A 20,792-nucleotide genomic window follows, 5' to 3' on the forward strand; every position below is an offset into this window, starting at 1 on the left:
ATCATTCCGTGTCCTGCCCACAGTCTGCACTGGGACACTTTCAGCCCTTCACCTTCCCTTCCATACCCGCAAGCACCAGCGGCAGGGCTGGGATGTGGATGCTGATCCCCTGCCTGCCCTGCCTTCCCTGCCCACGAAGGGTTACAGCCAGCCTGGATTGCTCCGATTTCGCCCTTCCATCTGCTGCTGGCCTTTTTGGTGGGTTTGAATTATTTTTCATAACAATGCTGTGATACTTTATATTCGGCACACCCCAGCCGGGGAATAGAAAGCGGGTCCGGGCTGGGAGCACCCGACCCAAAGGCAAAGGTCTGCAGTGCTTCCTAAAAGCTGGAAGCTGCCCGCTGCGGGCGTGGGAGAGGGGTGGCATCACCCCGGAGAGCTGGGGCTGCTGCCAGCACCCAGGGCTCCCCGCTTGAGCTTTGGTGGGGTCAGTCCCTCGTTTATTAATTGGTGGTGAAAATTAGGCAGGAGCCCCGCAGCGGGAGGGGGAAGGCAGCCGGAGCACCCCATGGTCAGTGCTGGGAGCTGCTCGGGGTGGGTATCACCCTCCTGGAGTGTCCCTAACCTGGTGGGGACCCCCGGCCGAGGGCACCCAGCGCGGTGGCTGCAAGGAGGCGCCTTTGGAGGCGGAGAGCGCTGGCGGTGGGGCGATGCCTGCGGACGGGACTCGCCGAGGAGGGCTGCCGAGGCCAGCGGAGCCAAATTTGGTGGTTGGGGGGGGCCAGGGTGTGACGGGTCACCCTGGCAGAGGCTGAGACTCCTCCTCTGCGGGGAGGAGGACAAAGGATGGAAGCGGCTGCCCCGTTGCAACACATCCCCGGCGAGCACAATGGAAATGCCATCCTCCGTCTTGTGAAACAGGAACCTCATATGATCTCGCTGAAGGCTTGGGGACACTCTTGTAGGTCTGAGTGTGAAGCTCCCCGGGCTCCTTTCTCTACCCGCAGGGGAACAGGGAGAGTGAGGAGTGCCCCAGAGCATCCCTGCCCTGGTGAGGACCGAGCTGCCAGCACTGTCTGCTGTGGCACGCTGGACCCGCTGGCAGGAGGAAGCTGATGCCCTGACACCCATCCTGGGGACAAAACACCCCTAATTTCCCCTTTCTCCCCCAGCCCCACCAAAACACCGCCCTATGGTTCCCCAACAGCCCTGCTGAGCATCCCCCTCCCACCCTCCTCGAGGACTCCTAAACAAACCTCGTTCTCCCTTTATGTTCTTGACCCCAGATTTAATTAGACCCCCGTTTCCTGCCTATATGAAAAATCACTTCCCCGAGCAGGTGGCTGCGATACCGCGGGGGCTGTTGTTGTTTTCTTTGGGGCGGGGGGAAGGTGGTAAATGGGGGGAAGAGTTTGTTGTTTATTTTTATATTTACAAAGCACAGCTTTTTCCTGATGCCGGGCATCGGAAGAGCGGCAGGATGTGACCTTCATCCATCTCCTCCTCGCTCACACAATACGGCCCCGAGCACCGCGGGCCGTCGCCGGCTTTGTCCCCCCGCGGCCGGCGGGCACCTCCCGAGCCGCCCCGCCGGCACCTGGCGCCCGCCGGCACCGCTGCCCCCCAGCTGGGCCCCGCCGCTCTCACTGGGAGAAAAAAGAAAATAGAAAAGAAAAAAAAAAATATAGAAAAAAAAAATAAGAGCAAGGTTGCCGGTTTCCTCTCTGGAAAACAAGCTGGAGCTGAGTGGGACAGCAGCGTGGGAAGGAGGGAGAAAGGGGTTCTGTTGAGGCCCTTGGGAGCCTCCCCTTCTTGGGGAGTGGCCAGGGCACGCTGCCTCCTCCTGCACTCCCTGTGTGGGGCAAAGCAGCCTTTTTCCACTAGGCCTGGGGCAAACGAGCCCTGTTCTTCGTGCATGGGTCAAACACACCTTTGGCTCCGTCCAGATGCAGTCCTGGCATAATCCGGGGTATAAGGCAAGGAGGGGATGCAGCAAACTTCTGGTTCCCTCACCCTGACGTCGTGGGGAGCACCCAGCAGGCAAGAGCCCACCCAAATCCCAGCAGGGACTCGCAGAACGGGTGCTGCTCCCTGTCCCCATCGTTCGGAGCGTCCCGATCCTTGCAGGCTCCAGCTGCTGGGATCGCTGTGCCGGGCTGATCAGCCCAGGTGTGGAGCTGGCAGTGGCTCCCTGTGCCCAGGGCAGGATGGATGAACACATAATGGAGTGAGCTCTCCTTGTTTTCCTTCTTCCCAAGAAGCACCACGATTCCACGGCCTCTTGGTCTGGGGAGGGGCACGCCCCGGCCCCACCCGTTTGTGCAGAGCAGTGTCTGCGGTGATAAAGCTGCAGGGACAAACTTCTGATGTGACCCCAAACCAACTCCGGCACCCACCAGTGGTACTTGCTGGTGGCAAAGGAATTGGTGCAGGATTTTACAGGGACAAAGGGTCTGTCACCCCAGAGCATCTTCCCTGAGCAGAGGGTCCCTCAGCATGGCTGAGCTCCACTCGGAGCTGCCCAAGACTTCAGGCCAGCTCTGTCCAGGGGGCTTGAACAGGGGGTGGCACAGCCAGTGTGACCCCCCCAGTACCCTCCAGCACTGCAGTGGCAAAGCTGAACACTGCCAGCTGGCACAGGGCTGGCATGTCCCAACCCCCTGGTCACAGCCCAGATCCTGGAGCGGGGTGGTGCCAGAGCATGGTATGGCACAGCATAGAATGGCACAGCATGGAATGGCACAGCATGGAATGGTGTGGCACAGCTTGGTATGGCACAACATAGCACAGTGGTGTGGCATGGCACAGCGTGTCACATCACCAGGGCTACTCTTGCTCTCACAGAGACACCAGCACCTCAGGGGCACTTCAGTCTCACCCTGGCCAAGCATCCAGCAGCAGAGAAGGGGGCTAATTCATTTATCTTTAGCTCCCCAGCACCCCCCATCCCGTGAGCTGGTCAGTCCCCACCCTGCTCAGGACCCCAGGCAGGAGCAGGTGCAGCCCCAGTGGGGTACAGCACCCACCAGCCCAGCAGAGACCACCCTAAAACCCCCTGGACCCCCCCAGCACCAGGCAGGACCCCCCTGCAGATCTGCAGGGCCGTGGGTGCCCACCTGGGCACAGAGCAGGAGTGCTCACACCAGTGCTGGCCGGCACAGTTGGTTATCCTTACATTTGGCATCAGCTGCTTCCATTGGGCTCCATAGGGGAGGGAGAGAGAAAAGGAAAACTCAGCTCAGGGCGATTTAATAAGTTCAGTGTTACGAGCTGGGGAAAAGCTGTGGAACACACAAGTGGTAACGCAGGATTAATCTTTCCTTTAGTCTTGGGAATTATGTTTTCATTAATCCTAATTTTTCCAGATGTTTCACTCCTTATACCATGTTCTTCAAAGCCTCTGTGGCTGCAAATTCTAATGAAGCCATGAGAACATTTTAAAGAGAAAGATTCAAAGCTTAAATTGCTTCCTTTTTTTTTTTTTTTATTTTTCTTGGGTTTTTCTTTTTTTATTATTTCTTTTTTTTTTTTTTTCCCCTCCCTCTTTTCCCCCCGGTTGGGCTGTCGGGGAGTGCATGCGTGTGCGGTCCCAGCGCCTCCACATGTTGTGTTACACAATGTGCTAACAAGATGGAGAAGGCCACTCGGACCGCGTGATGCCGGGGTGACGTCTGTTCGGCTTTGTGTCCCCCCCACCCGGCAGGACCCGGCTGCGAGGGGCTGGGGAGGAGGGGGCTGGCCCCCTGCCCGCCCCCTGACAGCAGGCACCGGGGTCACAGCTGGTCCGGAGCTCTGCGAACATCCCCGGGGATCGCTCCCGGCTCCTGGGGCAGCGGGACGGCGGCTGTTGTAGGGCCCGCGGAGGGGATGGAAGAGCCGGAGCTGCGCGGGTAGCTCGGCTTTCTGGCAGGGTCTTTAGGGAATGGGGAATTTTGGGGTGCTCCAGCCTGGAGGGAGCGGCGGGTTAAAGAGTGATGCCCAGGCCGGGGGTGCTGTCAGCAGTTTTTTCCCATCACACGGTGCTGCCCTGCAGAGATGAATTTGGAGCTCCCGCTCCCTCCTGGCCAGCAGCGGGTCCCCAGCACCCACCTGGGTGCCCGTGTGTGATGGGAGCACCCAGCCACTCCACTGCCACGGCAGCATTCCCAAACCTTGCTCCCCTTCAGGCTTCTCTCTCCATCCATCCATCCCCAGCCCGGCACGGCCGCAGGATCCAGCCGCCACCGCCCGGTATCCCCTCCTCGCCGGGAGCCCTCGTCTGACGCAGGAGGTCAGGCAAGACGATCGTAACAACCCTCCCGGTCTCCAGCACCCGGGATTCAGATCCATGTACTTATATGGCCTGCAGAACGCGGTGGGAGCATGACCAACGTCTGGAAATCCAGATATGACTAGATCCCTTCATTAGTAATTTCTTGTACATGACTTTCTAGACCATGGGGATTTGTTAAATTTGCAGGAGTGTTTCTCACAGTGCCATGGACTGGCTGCTGCCAGCATATATTGGCTCAGATCTGTCAGATCCTGTTGCCTTATATGACCCTCGGTTAATTCAGCTTTTCTTTGTATCCAGCCCTCAGCGGGGTACTCCTGCAGCAGTCCCAGTGTGGATCCTGCTAAAATGGTTCCCCAGTCCTCCTGCCATAAAACAACTGCCCCCCCCCAGTGAAAGGGGGATGTGGGGGGTGGAATTCAATGCTCCCCTCCCTCCCTGCTGCCCAGGCCCTCGCCAGATGCTTCCTCCATCCCTTCTCCTTCGGTGCCAAGAGAAAACTCGGTGTGCCTGGAAAATGTTACTGAAGGGATTGGACCTTCTCCCCACGGGGACCGTGACATCCCAGTGCTGCACCCTGCACTGTGGGGTTAATCATTCGCTGCCTTAAGGGGTGCTTCAGGGCTGGGGGGGACTTTCACCTTCCCAGCGACCTCTTGGAATTTCGACCTTCTTTTATGGGTGCCATAAAGGTTATTTTTTAATCTGCGACCTGGCAGGGTTTCCCCCCTCTCGACTGTGGGGTCTTTGGTCCGGGGAGAACTTGGGCATCACTGATTTTTGTGCCTCATGTGCTTTGGGAGGTGGAAAGGCTCACAGGATGGCCTTTTCCCAAGGGAAGGTGACTGTGGTACCCAAGAGCTCATCAAAGCAATGTGGTGGTGGTTGGCCCCGTGGATGTGGCAGAGCTGAGGGTGCTGCTGGTAGGGATGTGAGGGACTGTGGGTCACGAGGAATCCCAGGAGCCCAGAGAAACATCCCAAATCCCCAGGTGCTGCCAGAGCAAGATTTCCAAGTGGAAAAGACTGTGTGTCCAAGGACATCCTGCAACTCCTTATGCCCGCTGAGCGAGCCGTGCCACCCCCTCAAACACCCCGTCCCCAAGCACTGAGTCCAGCAGCCCAGCCCTGCACAGGAGCTTCTCTGTGTGTCCCCAGCATCTCCTGAGCTGGCAGAGTCCAGCGAGGGACCCCGACCTCCTGGTGCCCTGCACCTCGGCTCTTTTCCAGAGATGATGGCCAGATCCAGGGGAATATTTACACCCCAAACTTCCCAATGTTCTCTTTGTCCTCTCCAGCAATCTGGCAGTGCTGGGATGCTCCAGAAGGATGCATCCCTCCGGCATCTTCCTCCTCCTCCTCCTTGCAGGAGGCACTGAGCCATAACCTTGATGCCTTCCAAGCACTCTGTTTCTTAAAAGAGCTGATCCATAGCTTTTCCTTTTAGCATTTGATTTAACCACACCTTAAAAAAGCCCCAGACCAAATCAGGAAGAGGCAGGCTGAGATGCTGTGGGGAGCAGGAGAGAAGCAAGCAGGCAGCACCCACCTCTAGCCACACTGAGAGGAGCCCAACCCCTGCTGACCCAGAGCCAAAATGCTTCCTCAGCTCTGTAAGAGCAGCCCAGCTCCTCCATCACAGGAACACAACCTACTCCAAGCATCTCGCTGGGTTTGTATGTCACCCACAATCAGCCCAAGAGGGTTCACTGTACCGGGCTGGCTCCTTGAAAATCCCCTTGATGGGCTGATGTGGTGTGTGAAGTGTCACAGGTGAGGAGATGGGGGCTGAAAGCCCTTCCTTTTCCTTTTTTATACCAGCTATGGGTGGGGGAGGCTTTGTCTGCATCCCTTTGTCCTTCATACCACTGGCTGGTGGAGCTGGGAGCTGGCAGCAGCCACAGGAGGTGGGTCAGGCTGTTCCCCTGTGCAGGCAGAGGCAGGAGCAATGGGAGCATCCCATCCCATCCCATCCCATCCCATCCCATCCCATCCCATCCCATCCCATCCCATCCCATCCCATCCCATCCCATCCCATCCCATCCCATCCCATCCCCAGCCACCTCAGGGACAGCAAGGAGCCAAATGGCACCATGAAGACCCCAGTCCCACCTTTCCTTGGGTGAGAAATCCCCAAAGGAGCATCCACTGCCATTAGCACCACCAGCCATGCAGCAGGGACGTGTTTGGGGCAGACAAAGCATCCCAACTCCCATCCCCAAACCCCCACTGCTCCCACCACCCCTCTGTTGCTGCTGGCCATGGCTTGGGCACAACACAACCCCTCCTCACCCATCAAAGGCACTCCCTTCAAAGCACCACCTCCTCCTCTCTGTTACCCCCATTTCCAGCATCTTTGGGTTGAAAAATGGCCGGGGAGGGTTTGGCAGAGGAGCCTCGTGCAGATTATTCAACAATTGTTTCCCATTTTGCGCCCTCGCCTGCCTCATCCTCCAGTAACAATGACGAAGAGCGGCGCGGAGCCAGCGCCCGCGGCAGGGGTGTTGAGATCAGGGACAGCACAAAAATATCTCCTCTCTGGAACAAATATTTACCAACCCTTCTGCCTTTTGTTCTTGTGGTTCTCATATATTTTTTTTTAATTTTTTTTTTTTTCCAGACATTCACTGGCAAAATGTCACATTAAGCAGCAACCCAGAAACTTCGGGGTAGCTGCTTGGCTGCTCTGGGCTTTGTTTTTCTCGCGCACTAATTGTTAATGAATTTCCAGCCATTTAAGCCAATGCAAACCTGTGAGAAAATAATCTTTTCAGCCCTGACTTTGGAGCTTTATGGCACTTCACAAAATCCAAGTGATGGATAAGGAAAACCCGGCAGAATGGGGTGGTGGCAGCACCAGAGCCAACCTGGAGTGGAATGTGGCAGCGCCAGAGAGGGAGCTGGGGTTGTCTGAGCTGCCAGCATCACTCCAGGGTTGCAGCAGGGAGGTCCCCATTCCTGGATAAGTTCAGCAGTGGTGAGTGCCATGGTGCCCCCTGGCCAGCTCCTCACCAAGCTCCTTCTCCCTCATCTGCCCCACCACAGGTTTTTCTTGTTTCCCTTCAAAATCATCATGTCCCTCATGTCCACTTTTATGGCGGCCAAACAAGAACATGTGGTTATTTTATGGGTGTTGTGTTTGAAGAGGGGAGGGGCAAACCCCTCCTCTTCTGGAACATAAACTTGGATTTTGGGTTAATAATTAACCATGGCCATAAAACCCCCGATGTGGGAGCAAGCAGAGCTCACCCTGGAAGCGCTGCTGGACTGTCACCTCACACCAGTGCCCTGCTGACCACTGACCACCATCCCCTCCTGTCCGCTCCAGGATGGCTGTGCCACCCTCCATCTACCCCCGTCGCCTCCTGCCCCTCTTCCTGGGGCTTTTCCAGGGCACCCTGCTCCTCTTCTTTGCCCTCTTCGTCACCTATGATGAGCCCTCGGCGCAGGCAGAGGATACCAACTTGGTTGCCAACCAGGTCTACAGCACCTTTCCCTTTTTCCAGGACATCCAGGTGATGCTGGTGGTGGGGCTGGGACTCCTCCTGGCCTTCCTGCCCCACTATGGGTTCAGCGCCTTCACCCACAACTTCCTCCTGCTCAACTTCTCCATGCAGTGGGCGCTGGTGCTGCAGGGCCTGCTCCATCACTTCCACCACGGCCAGATCCACCTGGACCTCCACAAACTCCTCATCTCTGAGTTTGCTGCTGTGACAGTGCTCATCTCCGTGGGGGCCATCCTGGGGAGGGCCAGCCCCTGCCAGCTGCTCGTCATGGCCACCTGTGAGATCCCCATCTACCTCGCCAGCGAGTGGGTCATCGTCACCTGTCTGGGCGTTCTGGATGTGGGCGGCACCATCACGATCCACGTCTTCTCCTGCTATTTCGGCCTTGGTGTGTCCAAGGCTCTGTTCAGGGCAACACAGCAGCCACTGCACCCCAAGGAGACCCCAACAGCCAGCTCTGACCTCATGTCCCTGGTGGGGACACTCATCCTCTGGGTTTTCTGGCCCAGCTTCGTGGCTGTCCTCTGCCAACCGGGCGATGCCCAGCACCGCGCCATCCTGAACACCCTCCTGGCCATGAGTGCCGGTGCCATAACCACCGTGGTGGCCTCCAGCCTGCTGGAGAGGGACGGCAAGCTCAGCCCCGGCCACCTGCAGAACGGCAGCCTGGCCGGCGGGGTGGCCATCGGCGTGGTGGCCGACATGGCCATGCCACCAGTGGCCGCTCTTGCCCTGGGCAGCCTCTCGGCCGTGGCCTGTGTCCTCGGCTTCAGGTTCCTCAGCCCGCTCCTGCGGAGGAAGCTCACACTCCACGACCAGTGTGGCATCCACAACCTCCACGGCTTGCCCGGCATCCTCGGAGCCACAGCCAGCGTCGTGGCCGTCCTGGTGGCATCCAAGGACACCTCTGGGCCCCAACCCTCTCAGCTGTCCCCCGCTGGGGGCAATGCCAGTGAGGTGGTGGAGGGACAGAGGGGGGTGGCTGGGCAGGCGCTGTGCCAGGCAGCGGGGCTGGCGGTGGCCGTCGGTGCCTCGCTGCTCGCCGGGCTGCTCACCGGTGCCGCTCTCCGGCTGCCCTGCCTGGCCCGGCCACCCGAGCGGCTCTGCTTCGATGACTCGCTTTATTTTAAGATCCAGGATGAGGCTGAGAGCCCAGAGCCGGACAACAGCGCAGAGGAAGGAGCCCTGGCTCTGAAGGAGCAGGTTTAGGCAGTGGCGTGTGCACAGCAGCAGGGAGGGCCAGGGAATGTTACCGGCAGGACCAGCAGGCAGGAGATGCTGCCTGCACTCACTCCTGCCCCGTGCCTGGCTCTGGCTGTTGAGGATCCCGGTATAACTGGATCGGCACCACAGCACTGGTCACCTCTCCACCCTCCCACGCTGCGGCTGCAACCCCCACCCCATGTCCCAGGGGCTCCCAGCACCCGCTCACTCCCAGCAGCAGCCAGAGAAACGACCTGCGCAAGGTGTCTCCCCTAGGATGGTTAATCGCCCCCGACAAACCCAGACGGCCTCTCTGCTTCGGCTGCTTCACTCTCAGCGAGCGGCATCACCTTTGGTGCTCACCCCGACCCTCAGCTCCAGATTCCCCTGCCCACAATGGGCAGCACTGGAGGAGGCTGCCAGCTCAGGCCACAGCTACAGGAAAGCTACAGGGATCTGATAACCTCAGCTGAACAATTCACCCTCCAGGAGAGTTGGTAAAGGGAAGCGTCAACTCTTTTTAGCACTGGTGTGCAGCAATGAGGATGCAGCCCAAGCACGGCGAGGAGCCTCGGAGAGAGCCAGGATGCAGGAGGCACCAGCAGACCACAGCACCCTCATCCCACCCCGAAGCTGGAGCTCGGAAAGCTGCGCCAGCATCCCAGGAAGAGCAGTGGCCCCATCCCATCCCACCACGGGCAGCGAGCCGCTTCCACCCTGCGGAGGACAAAGCCTGCGGTCCATGGCTGGCATGCGGCAAGCTGGGAGCGCGGGGCCGCATCCTGCCCGGAGAGCGAGGGCTGTGATTCACATCCCCCCTGCCATGAATCACCGCTGCCCCTGCGCCCCCACCGAGCCCGCTGCTGCCGAGACAATGCGGGCCATGCTCAAGGGCTCCCGAGGGGGTCGAGGCCACCGAGCCCCCCAGCTCTGGCTGCGGGAGTGGGGGGCTCTCGGCGCGGTTGGGGGTCCCCAACCCTGAGCGGGTGGGAGAGGCGCTGGATCCCTTCCACCCGGTGCAGCCCCAGGCGGAGCCAACACCAAGAGGGAGAGAGGCTGGGGAATTCGCCCTCCAATAATCACAAACAGGCTTGGGGGCCCGGGCGTGTTTGGTTAATTGTTAGAATAAAATATTGCCGAGCTCTGACAAAGAAATCCTGCCCCGCAGCCCGGCGCGGCCGAACAATGGGCCCCGGCGCAGGATGCTGCGGGCTGAGCAGTGGGGCCAGGGGCCTTGCGGGCGGGAGGCAGCTCGGTTCTCCCTTCCCCAGACGAGCTCCATGGGCCCCCCATCTTCTTGGCAGCTCGGTGTGGATGTGCCCCACGACAGGCCCGGGCCCTCTGCACTGCCCCGCTCCCGAGAGCCGCCGGGACCGGCCCCAGCCCGGGGAGCAGCGGGACCGATCGCAGCACCCAGCCCCCGTGAGAGGAGCTGCACACACAGGCGTGTACACACCTGTAATCACACACACACGGGTGTGTACACACCTGTAATCACGCACACACGGGTGTGTACACACCTGTAATCACACACACACAGGAATGTACACATCTGTAATCACACACACACAGGCGTGTACACACCTGTAATCACACACACACGGGTGTGTACACACCTGTAATCACACACACACGGGTGTGTACACACCTGTAATCACACACACACAGGAATGTACACATCTGTAATCACACACACACAGGCGTGTACACACCTGTAATCACACACACACGGGTGTGTACACACCTGTAATCACACACACACGGGTGTGTACACACCTGTAATCACACACACACGGGTGTGTACACACCTATAATCACACACACACACAGGAATGTACACATCTGTAATCACACACACACGGGTGTGTACACACCTATAATCACACACACACACAGGAATGTACACATCTGTAATCACACACACACACAGGTGTGTCACACACACACAGAGGCGTTACACACCTGTAATCACACACACACGGGTGTGTACACACCTGTAATCACACACACACACCTGTGCACAGCCCTGCACACACTCACACCACAGGTGTGTGCCCAGACACACAGGTATACACACACACACAGGTACATGTGTACACACACGGACACACATGCACAGACACATCCATGCACACACATCCCAGCACTCACTCACACCCACACGCAGGCACAGCCCCGAGGCTGCGAACCTCTTGCTGTCAGGGACAGTGGAGCAGCCGCTCTCCAGCATCTCCCAGCCCTTCCCAGCGAGGATGAGGATGCAGGCTCCCGCTGAGCAGCCCGCGGCACCCAGCAGGGGAGCGAGCGATGAGGGCGCAGGGAGGGAGCACACCCGGAGCTGGGCCTGGGCACACCCCGCCTCCCGGCTGGCATGTCCTGGCACGGGCACCCCGGCACGCCGCGCCACAATCTGGTCGGCAGATGCTCCAAAAACGAGCAAGAAGCCCAAGAAAGGATAGGGGGTCAGCGCTTTCTGGCTGACCAGAGGGGTTCAGGCGCCCGGTGACCCACGGCCAGGGGTGCTGGGACCCACCTGGGTCATGGCACGGCCCCAGTCCCGGCCATCCCTCCTCCCTGAGACCCGCTGTTCTGCCTCTGGGTGTGCTGCCCAGAGCTCCCCGCTTCTCCAAACCAGTTGCTCTCCAAAGGATGGAGCAGTCAGATATTTTGCAGAGCCTCCAGCATTTATCACACTGTAAATCTGGGCTTTCAGCAGCTTCACGAAGCTGCGGGGCAATGGGAGAGAACAAAACGCTGCTCTGCTCCATCAGACACAGCCTGCATGTGCCAGGGCTGCCCGGGATTCGGGCCCCCAGCCCCACGGCAGAGTGAGGATTGAAGCAGAGGATACCCCAGAGCCAAGAGGGGCTGCTGGCACCCCAAGATGGTGATGGCTCGGGGACAGCTGAATTTCAGTGGGACAGTGCTGGTGAGGAGGGATGAAATGTGCCCCTGGGGAATCACAACAGCCCCTGTCCCCCAGCATGGTCCCCCAGCATGAACCCCTGGCCAAGCTCCCCACACACAGTTCCTGGGCACGGTACCTCGGTGCAGACCCACAGCACCTGGGCATTGCACCCCTGCACGGTACCCCAGAACAGTGCCCTGCACGCTGGGTTCTGCTGCTGCCTCTGGCCTCAGCCCCAATCTGCCTTAGGATGCAGCCCCCCAGTCCTGGCAAGGAGCACCAGCCCCCATCCTCGCCCCTACCCCTGTCCCCGCAGCCCCTCCACCAACTCCAGCTCCCAGCGGGGCTCTGCTGTGATTGCAAAACAAGCGGGGAGGGGAGGAAGCCGAGATTGTGCTGCTCGCACAGCGCTCGGATGCATCTGGCAGAGCGGCACGGGGAACAAGGCAGGGGTGTGGGCACGGCCAGGAGCCCCCAGCCCCTGCATCCCCTCAGCTCCAACACCCGTGTGCAGCCTTTGCCGCACCCCTGCGGCCCCAGGACGGAGGGTGCACAAGGGCACTCAGGGACCCCGGGCGAGGCAGGGGCTGGCTGGGCGCTGAGCTGCTGCCAAGTGCCTGGCACAGCCCGGGGGGCCTGGGGGGGCCTTGGCAGCAGCTGGAGCCACATCAGAGCGGCCCCCCCAGAGCAGCCGGGAGCGTGCGGTGCTGCCCTCGAAGGAAATGCGCTCACTCCCATGTGCTGCACACTTGGGTTCGCCTCGCTGCTATTTTTATTTGACTTTTCAGGGCCTGTTTCCTTTTTCCGGCTGTTTTTGCTGTGATTCCACCACCACTTCGACCTCGTTTTTCCCCCTCCCTCCCTGTTGCTTCTTCCTTCACTCTTTCCTTCCTTTCCATGCACTCATTCCCACTGCCACAGCAGGTTCCCAGCTCGGCAGCAGCTGCCTGTGAGGGAAGGGCAGTAAAGGGAGGTGGTTTTTGCTCTGGTTTATCTGGGAAGGTGCTGACGGGTCACTGGAAGGGGGGACTTTGCTCCAACCTTGATAAAGAAAAAGGCTGTGAGTCACCCTGTCCCAAGCCACTGTCCTGATCCTGTTGGTGCATGAGCTATCAGGTCCTGCCGTGGCCCCCAGCCTCACCCATGGGATATCAAGTGTCAATAAGACTATTTTGGGATGCTAGTGGTTTGTGGAGGGACAGTGGTTGGGATAAGGGAGGAGGAATAAGAAAAAAAACCTAGGAACTAAACCAGTGCAAAACCTCCTGTGGGGGGAGCAGAAAGGGCAGTGCTCACTGCCGAGGAGGAGGATGGAGCTGAGAGGAAGGAGCCCAGGCATTATGGGGCCAGCCGGGGAGGAGCATGGCACCGGGAGGCCCCTGGCATTGGCTTGCGCTGGGCTGTGGCTCCCTGGATGGCCCCTGGTGCCAGCCTGCCCCGTGCCAGGCAGACAGCATTCCCAGGGCCCCCGCAAGAGCAGCATTCCCAGGCTGCACCCCCTGCTCTGACCCCCAATACAGGGTCCCTGTCCCACCCCATCAAACCAACCGGTCCTGCCTGCACCCTGCTGCAGCCCGGGGACTCTGATGTGCCCATGCCAGGGGGGCTCTCTCCCACCCACCCCTGGTTACGAAGCTCTTCCAGCTCCTCCCAGCCCAATACCCAGAGGCTGAGGGTGGGCAAGGACCCCTGAGCATCCCTTGCCGTCCCCTCCCCGAATCCCCCCTTCCCAGTCTGAACCCCCAGAAACCCCCAGGGAAAGCCGCCCCCCACCTCCTCCAGGGCATGGGGGGGTATCCCACTGACTGACAGAGCTCATCGCCCCCCGGCCACAGCCCTGCCCGCACCGGGCTCGGTGGCCGAGGCTCGGTGGGGACGAGGGCCGGCGATGCTGGCGTGGCCATGGGAACACGGCGTGGGCAGTGCCCGGCTCCGCTCCGCACGCACAGCCCGCTGCTGCCATCTCGTGTCCTCCGCAGCCATCCCCTCCCAGGCCTGGGACAGCATCCAGGGAGGAGGGATGGGGAAACTGAGGCACGGACACACTGCAGGCCCTCCTGGCAGTTGCTCCAGGGGAAATGTCCTTCAAAAAAGCAGCTCCTGGTTTCCATCGCCCACACACCAGGGATGCAGACAGAGTGAGCAGAGGCAGGATGCCACTGTGCCCTCCACTGCTGTGGGCTTCTGCCTGGGCTTCCACAGGCCCGGCACCATGGCCAGACCCTGCACTGTGCCAGCTCCCTCCACAGCACAGGAGTCCCTGGATCACCAGATAAAGCACCCAGAGTACTTCCAGGGAAGGAGAGGTCTTATTTCTGGCTTCCCAGAGGCTGTTTGCCACCCAACAGAGCAGTGGAGGCCACAGACAGGGTGCTGGCAGAGCACAGTGACAAGGGAGGATGCCCTTCACTTCTCTCCCCACACCCCAGCATTCCCACCCACAGTGCTGCCTGTCACCGAGGCTGAGCCTTGGCCTCAAGCACCCACACCCGCCTGGGATTTTTGGATATCAGAACTCCCCAGGCTGCCCCAGATGCCCAGTGATGCACCTTTACTCCCCTGTCCAGTGTGGGTGCCCGGCTGCTCTGCACACCCCAGCAGTGCCTCAGGGACACCCATCCCCACCCACAGCCCTAAGAACCTCAGAGCCTTGCAGATGCACTGTGGCCTCACTTCCAGTAGAGCCCCTGGAACCATGGCCCCACATGTCCTCTTCCTGCCCCCAAACACACCCATTGTCCTCAAGAGAGCAGGAGGTGCTGCAGGACCAGGAGCAACTAAGAATCCACACCTGACCTTCTATTTTTGGTTCTTTCCCTTCTTCCCAGTGTTTCTGCTGTTCCAGGTTTCTGCCACAGCCATCCCACAGCAAACCAAGCTGCCAGCCCCAGCCATGTGGGTCCAGTCCCTGGGCACCGCTTGGAGCAGGAGGATGAATTCAGCTTGGGCTGAACCCCTCTGCCCTCAAGGCTGAGCTTGTCCCGGGTTCCCAGAGAAGCCCCTGGCAGCCGCTGGAGCAGCACATCCCCCCGGCGTGCGGCGAGGGCGTCCCTACGAGTCCCAGGGCGCTTGGCGAGGTGCGTGCAGGGCATTGAGCTTCTCCCAGCAGGTCGCCAGCCTCTCCACCTTCCTGCCGATCTCCCGCAGCTGCTTCCTCCTGCGGCCGGCTGCCCCTGGCCGGGGCTGTGCCGGGACGGTGCGCGCTGGGCTCTGCGGTCCGTGCGCCGAGGGAGGGAGCAGAAATCCCCCCCGCACATCACAGACATTAGTCAGGGGACAAAAGCCACCACACACAGGCTCTGCATGGCTGAGGAGGCCAAACTGCCTATGGCCATGGCAAGGATGTGGTCTCAGGTCCCCAGAGTCCCCAGAGGTGGCTGTCCCTGTCTGAGCTGGGGGTGCGCACCCCACAGCACACCCACGGACACCAGGTCAGATCTCCAGAGCAGCAGCAGCTCCAGCCCACACCAGCAGACCCCAGGCAGGGTTGTCCCCAGCCCATGTCCCCAGCAGTGGCAGCGAGGACAGTCCCAGCAATGTGCCAGGGTCAGGCAGAGCTGTGAGCTGGCACTCTGCTGCCCTTGGTTTCCCTGCTGGTGCTGCCATAGGTATTCTCCTGGATGGGGTTTCCCCAGCAGAGCTGTGGAGATGCCAGAGGAACCCAGACCAGCCCTCAGGGGAGAAATCCCAATTCTTGCCCATGAGCAAGAGCAGGACAGGGGAAATGCACCCACAGGGCGAGCATCCCACCAGGACACAGCCCTGTGCTCCCCTGAGCCATGGTATCGTGGCACTTGTGGAAAAACCCACTTGGGAACCAGTGGTAAAACCCCACCAGCTTGGCCCACACTGCCACAACTGAACTTCCCTCCCTTGGTTATTCTGAAGCTCCCAGGGATGGATGTGCAATCAGCATTTCCCAGCTCCCAGAATCAAGCAGGCAGAGCCTGGATACTCCTCACAGGCAGCCAGGAGAGCACAAAACAAGGCAAGGTCTGCCCACAGTCCTGGGAGCCACTGATGTGGCTGGGAAGTAGAGGGCTTCCTACCTTGCTGATTTTCCTGCAGTTCTCCCGGAGCACGAAGTTGGTGTTCCTGGCCACCCTCCAGACCGCCAGCTCCTCAGCGCCCTGCAGGGTGCCAGCCCCCACCTCCGGCAGGGACATGCTGATGTTGTAGATGGACAGCAGGATCTTCTGGTCCTGCAGAGGAGATGCACAGGGCCCCGGGCAGGGAGGGAGGCTCTGTGGCTCCCTGGGGGCTCAGCCCAAGCGATGCCCCAGCCCTGGGTCCCTCCACGCTCACCTTGTCCGAACGACAGGCGGGCCCAGCCCTCCCACTCCTGTACACCGACCCAGTCAGGTTTCTCTGGAGAAATAAAGCAAGAAGATCCAGCACCTCGCAGGATCTGTGCTTCCCACTTGGAGCGAGGATCCCCCATTGAAACACAACCCCCTCCCCAACACTGCTGACTCCAGATTCCCTCCCCACATCCCACTGCAGGGCTGCATCCAGCCCAGCAGCGTCCCCAGAGCCAGGGCTGGGCCCGCCTGTCTTGGCTCACCAGGTTCTGGATCTCATGGAAGATGACAGCACGGTACTGCCGGAGGATTTTGGCAATGCTGCACCTCCTGCCTCTGCTCAGCACAGCCACGAGCAGGAGCAGCAGAACAGCACAGGAGAGGGCCCGGGGGAAAATCTGCCAGGAAAGGGCTCAGAGTCAGCTGGGGATTAAGGAATGTTCTGGGCTCTGCCTTCAACCCCTAGTCACAAGCTCCATTGGACCTGTACCTGAAGATGCAACATGTGATGGAGGAGCCTCAATTGTCTCCTCTCCCAAAGAACATCCTCCCAGATGAGCCATCTCTCCTTGAAGCAAAGCCCTTGGGAAACTGCTCCGGCTTTCAGCCCAGCAGCGCTGCCCATGGCACACACAGAGTTCTCTCTCATGCCAGCAGGTGGGTTCTTGGCACAGAGCTATGCCAGGGACCCGTGTCAGTCTACAGGGCTCAACCCTGAGCTCTCTGCCCCGACATGGTTCCACTAGATCCCCACTTGTGTCATTCCAAGGCCAGAGAACCTCAAGTGCCAAGACCCAAGGGGAGGTGCTGGGCTCCTTGGAGAGGAGCTGGAGGCAGGAGCTGCCTGGTCCCCACCAGCAACATCCACACCTCAGCCCAAATGGATCCAAACACTCTCAAAAGGATACAACCACACCTCTGCTGCATGAGTGGAACTAATACAGCATTTTCCCAGTTTCCCTGCAGCTCAGGCTCAGGGGCCTTCACCACAAGCCAGACAGAAGCAGCACAAGCATCTGCTCTCACCAGCACATCCCAGCTGCTGCTGAGCCTGCTGGCTCCAAACCTTCCCAACAGCCCGTGCTGGCCTCTGCAGGGCGGGGAACCCCAAGTGCTGACACCTGAGCTGGCAGAGGGGCACAGGGAGGGGGTGGATGGACCCTCCGAGGCAGGGATGAATCCCATGGCTTTGAAGAAAAGCCAGCACAAGCTCAAGTGACCAGGACTGGGGATATTTGAGCAGCAGAGAAAGGATGGGGAGCTCAAAATTTGTGCCAGGAAAGGAGCCCAACAACTCAACACATCTCTGCATTGCTGAGCGATGGCACAGCCCTGGGGCCCCATTCTGGTATTTCTATCATTTTACATTTTCAGGAAAAGTCCCCCCCCAAACACAACCCCCTCCCAAACAACCCTTGTGCTGCAGGTGTCAGGTCTGGGCAGGCAGAAAGCAGCTCAGCTCCTTCCAACTATGCAACCCCTGCGCCGCAGCCAAAGCAGGAGCGAGGGGGAAGGGGCCGCAGCTCTCCCTGCAGCCTGTGCCTGCTGCTCCCCACCTCAGGTCAGGGGTCACTGCCTTCCCCAGTACCTCTGCACTTGCTCCTCTGCTCAAAGAAGCCAGAAGGAAGAATTTCCCTCACTGAATTCCAAGCCCAGGCACACTCCATCTGTCCTCTTTGGTGAGAACCTGGGGGGGTTGTTTGTAAAATCCGCACCTGCTCTGTGCTCCCTTCTCAATCCTGAGCTGGACCTGGCTCCAAAAGCGAGAGGAAACCTTTTCCTACCCTCTTGCAGCTCAGTGGGAGTGATGGAGACTTAACGAGGCAAAATTCAGCCAGCACAGTTCTGGGAACACACGGACACAACTGTGACCTTGGAGCACAGGCACATGCAAAGAGAGGAGCAAATCCAGGTATAACCAGCAGAAATCCCACCGGGCTCCTCAGCATCCCTAATCACCACCCACCTTCCAGTAGAGCTGTGCTGAGCTCTATCTGGGAGCTGGGAAGGGCAGGGAAGAGCCTCCTTGTGCTGCTGGCTTTGCTCCCTGCAAACCACTGAGAGATCTTGCCCCAGAGGTGATTGAGCAGAGAGCCCAGGGTATAATCCCCAGGGACATCAAAGGAGAGCACTGCTTCCATGAGGACACCCTGACCAAAGTCTAAGGGTTACTCTCCAGAAATCTCCTCTGCCAGGAAGGCAAAGCACTGTAATTTTATCATGAAAATGGAAATGACTTCCCTGAAGTGGTTTATTAAACAATTGGGACCCAGTTTCAGGAGAAAGCACACCATTTCCAGCATTCCAAGACAGCCAAGCCTGGGCTCAGTGCTCAGCCTGGAAAGAATTGCAGAGTAGTCCAGGGAACAGCCAGGGCAGGAGGTCGGCAGGTGCTGTAGGTGCTTCCCCCCACCATGGAAAGCAGGGAAGCAGCAGTGGCAAGAGAAGGATGCAGAGAGACTGAGATGGCAAATCCTGTTCCTGACTTCTACCCCTTCAGGATGGAGAACAAGTTCAGCAGCTGATTTAGGGTTATTCATTCTGCCTTTGCCCCCATCCCACAGCAACAAGCTACAGGCTGGTGGCACATCCCTTCCTAGCAGAGAGCTGGCAGTGAAGGAGCAGCCCTGGGAAGCGCAGATGCAGGACAGGCACAGCTAATCTCATCCTCCCTCTAATCCTCCAGCAAATACGGGGAGATAAGGGGAATCACCATTGTTGATAGACCAGCTCCTGCTGGCACTCCTGCCAGTCCCAGCCAGCAAGGGGCAATTCCTGCCACCAGCCTGGGAGCCCCACCGGAGTCACCAGGTCCTTCCAGCCAGATGGACCCTGTCCCTGACTCCCTCCTACCCAAAGGAACCCTGTCACCACCCAGAGCCCCAAGGCAGGGACAGACCCTCAGGACCAGACACATTCCAGCCCCATCTCAGCGAGGTCTAAACCTCATCCCAGACACAGCAGCCTAATCCCAGCTGGACCAGCTTCCCCGGCCAAACCAGATCCTCCTCCTCACGGACTCCCAGTTCTGTCCCATCGCCACCCTTCTAAGGACCCAAGTCCCATTTGGACCCAGCCCAGCCCCATTCCAACTGCTCCGAGCCCTTTCCCAAGCGGTCCGGCCCCATCCCGACCAGTCCGAGCCTCTTCCCGGACGGACCGGCCCCTCTCCCGGTCGCTCCAAGCCTCATTTCAGGAGAACCAGTCACCTCCCGATAGGTCCCACTCCGGCCGAGCCGACCCCATCCCGCAGTGCGGCGGGCTCCGGTCTATCAGTGGGTTCCAGGGAAGGGTGTCCCGGAGAAGAGGAGGAGTGTCCCAGGGAGAAGGGGGTGTCCCGGGGAGAAGGGGGTGTCCCGGGGAGAAGGGGGTGTCCCGGCGCACTCACCATGGAGCCCCGCGGGCGCGGCCCCTGCGGCGGTCCCGGGGAGCCCGGTCCGGCCCCGTCCCGCTGCGCCGGGGCCCGCGGTTTGAACTTGGCTCCACGGTGGGAGGGGACGGGACACGGCACCGCGGCCGGCCCAGCCCCGGCCCCGCGGGGGAGGCCGCCCCGGCCCCCCCGGCCCCCGGCGGAGCGCAGAGGGGAGCGCGTCGTGCCCGGGCTGCGGGGGTGGCAGAGGGTCCTCCTGCCCCGGAGGGACCGGCAGGGCAGTGCCCCCTGCTCGCACCCAGCCGGGGATCCCAAGCCACGCGTGTCCCTGTCCCGGAGCTGCACGCTGCGCTGCAAACCCCCGCGGTTTCGATTTCTGTTGGTGTGGGGCGATTGTTTCACTCTGGATTCACTGAAGGCAGTGGGTGAACACTGACAACGGCACCAACCCATGGCAAAAGTGACCGTCCAGGGTGAGACCCCCAAAATATCAACAGGAGGAGTGTCCTTGTGCTTCCAACCAAAGCCCTCTCCTCCTTCCCCTCTGCATTTTGTACCTCACCCCCAATCCAGACCCTGACTCAATTCGTATCAATTTTGGGAAAAACTGAACTGACAGCAACAAGGCTCCACTGAGGAGCTGAATGTGGGTGATTGAGTAAGAAATAGAACAAATGGTGAATAATCCAGCTCTGCTCGGCTTGCTGAGAATGTTCCTCCCCAGGAAGTGGGACCCACAGCACACTGCAGCATTCCACCGGGACAGGACCCATATAACTTCTTTATTGAGCTCTATATCTAGCTAAAATTCATGGGTGCCATAATCCATTTAAAAACCACCAAGATATCTACAAACATTAAAAGGCTGTAAGATTGACCATCCCTTTTAAGTAAGAAAAAATAATCCCCAAACTAAGGAATGTAGCCCAAAGGAAAGGAAAGCTGCAGGTACCAGGGGCAGGTGGCCGAAGGAGCCTGATGCTGTGAGAAGGTGGCAGAATAGCACAGGGCCCCTTCCTTGGGGTTTCCACATCCCAAAAATTATTTTAAGATGTGGTGCTGCCACCTAAGCAAGGGGCAGGGGCAGCACGAGGATCTCATCAGTGGGTTGCACCTGTGTTATCTGGCTCAAGGGAAATGGTCTCAACACACATCAGGAATCTCTCCAGCCACACCACTGCAATTCCCACTTCCCTTTCCCATCCCAATTCTGCACAACAGAACACAGCACTGCTAGGCAGGGGGATTTATGCACCACAGGCACCCAGCTTCCCCCAGCACATCACTAC

General features: G+C 59.5%; 2 protein-coding genes across 3 annotated transcripts; one reads left to right on the forward strand and one right to left on the reverse strand.

The window, feature by feature from the left end:
- Positions 1–61: 61 nt before the first annotated feature.
- On the forward strand, positions 62–10,222 carry LOC131585050 (ammonium transporter Rh type B-like). Of its 2 annotated transcripts, XM_058850735.1 has the most exons (2): positions 62–198; positions 7,722–10,222. In XM_058850735.1, exon 2 carries the CDS (start codon positions 7,734–7,736, stop codon positions 8,928–8,930), a length of 1,197 nt encoding a protein of 398 aa, XP_058706718.1. In that variant the 5' UTR covers positions 62–198; positions 7,722–7,733; the 3' UTR covers positions 8,931–10,222. The 2 variants fall into 2 exon arrangements, with proteins under 2 accessions (XP_058706718.1, XP_058706717.1); XM_058850734.1 differs by lacking the exon at positions 62–198 and having other exon boundaries at positions 7,461–10,222.
- A 4,642-nt stretch (positions 10,223–14,864) lies between these two features.
- Positions 14,865–19,569, reverse strand: C15H20orf204 (chromosome 15 C20orf204 homolog). Its single transcript, XM_058850474.1, has 5 exons — positions 19,522–19,569; positions 16,397–16,531; positions 16,138–16,200; positions 15,882–16,034; positions 14,865–15,042 (listed from the first exon to the last, which is right to left on the reverse strand). The coding sequence occupies exons 1-5, from the start codon at positions 19,522–19,524 to the stop codon at positions 14,884–14,886; spliced, it is 513 nt and encodes a 170-aa protein (XP_058706457.1). The 5' UTR covers positions 19,525–19,569; the 3' UTR covers positions 14,865–14,883.
- Between the last annotated feature and the right edge of the window lie 1,223 nt (positions 19,570–20,792).

Source organism: Poecile atricapillus, chromosome 15 (assembly GCF_030490865.1).
Source record: "Poecile atricapillus isolate bPoeAtr1 chromosome 15, bPoeAtr1.hap1, whole genome shotgun sequence".
Classification (NCBI taxonomy): domain Eukaryota; kingdom Metazoa; phylum Chordata; class Aves; order Passeriformes; family Paridae; genus Poecile; species Poecile atricapillus.

What these genes read in the sequence shown, in the direction of transcription:
- LOC131585050 (XM_058850734.1), top strand. Translation starts at nt 7,545, where the DNA reads ATGGCTGTGCCACCCTCCATCTACCCCCGTCGCCTCCTGCCCCTCTTC.
- C15H20orf204 (XM_058850474.1), bottom strand. An exon ending in TCCATGAGATCCAGAACCTG is followed by an intron (nt 16,201 to 16,396) that starts GTGAGCCAAGAC and finishes TTATTTCTCCAG; the next exon opens with AGAAACCTGACTGGGTCGGT. An exon ending in CCGCCTGTCGTTCGGACAAG is followed by an intron (nt 16,035 to 16,137) that starts GTGAGCGTGGAG and finishes TCTCCTCTGCAG; the next exon opens with GACCAGAAGATCCTGCTGTC.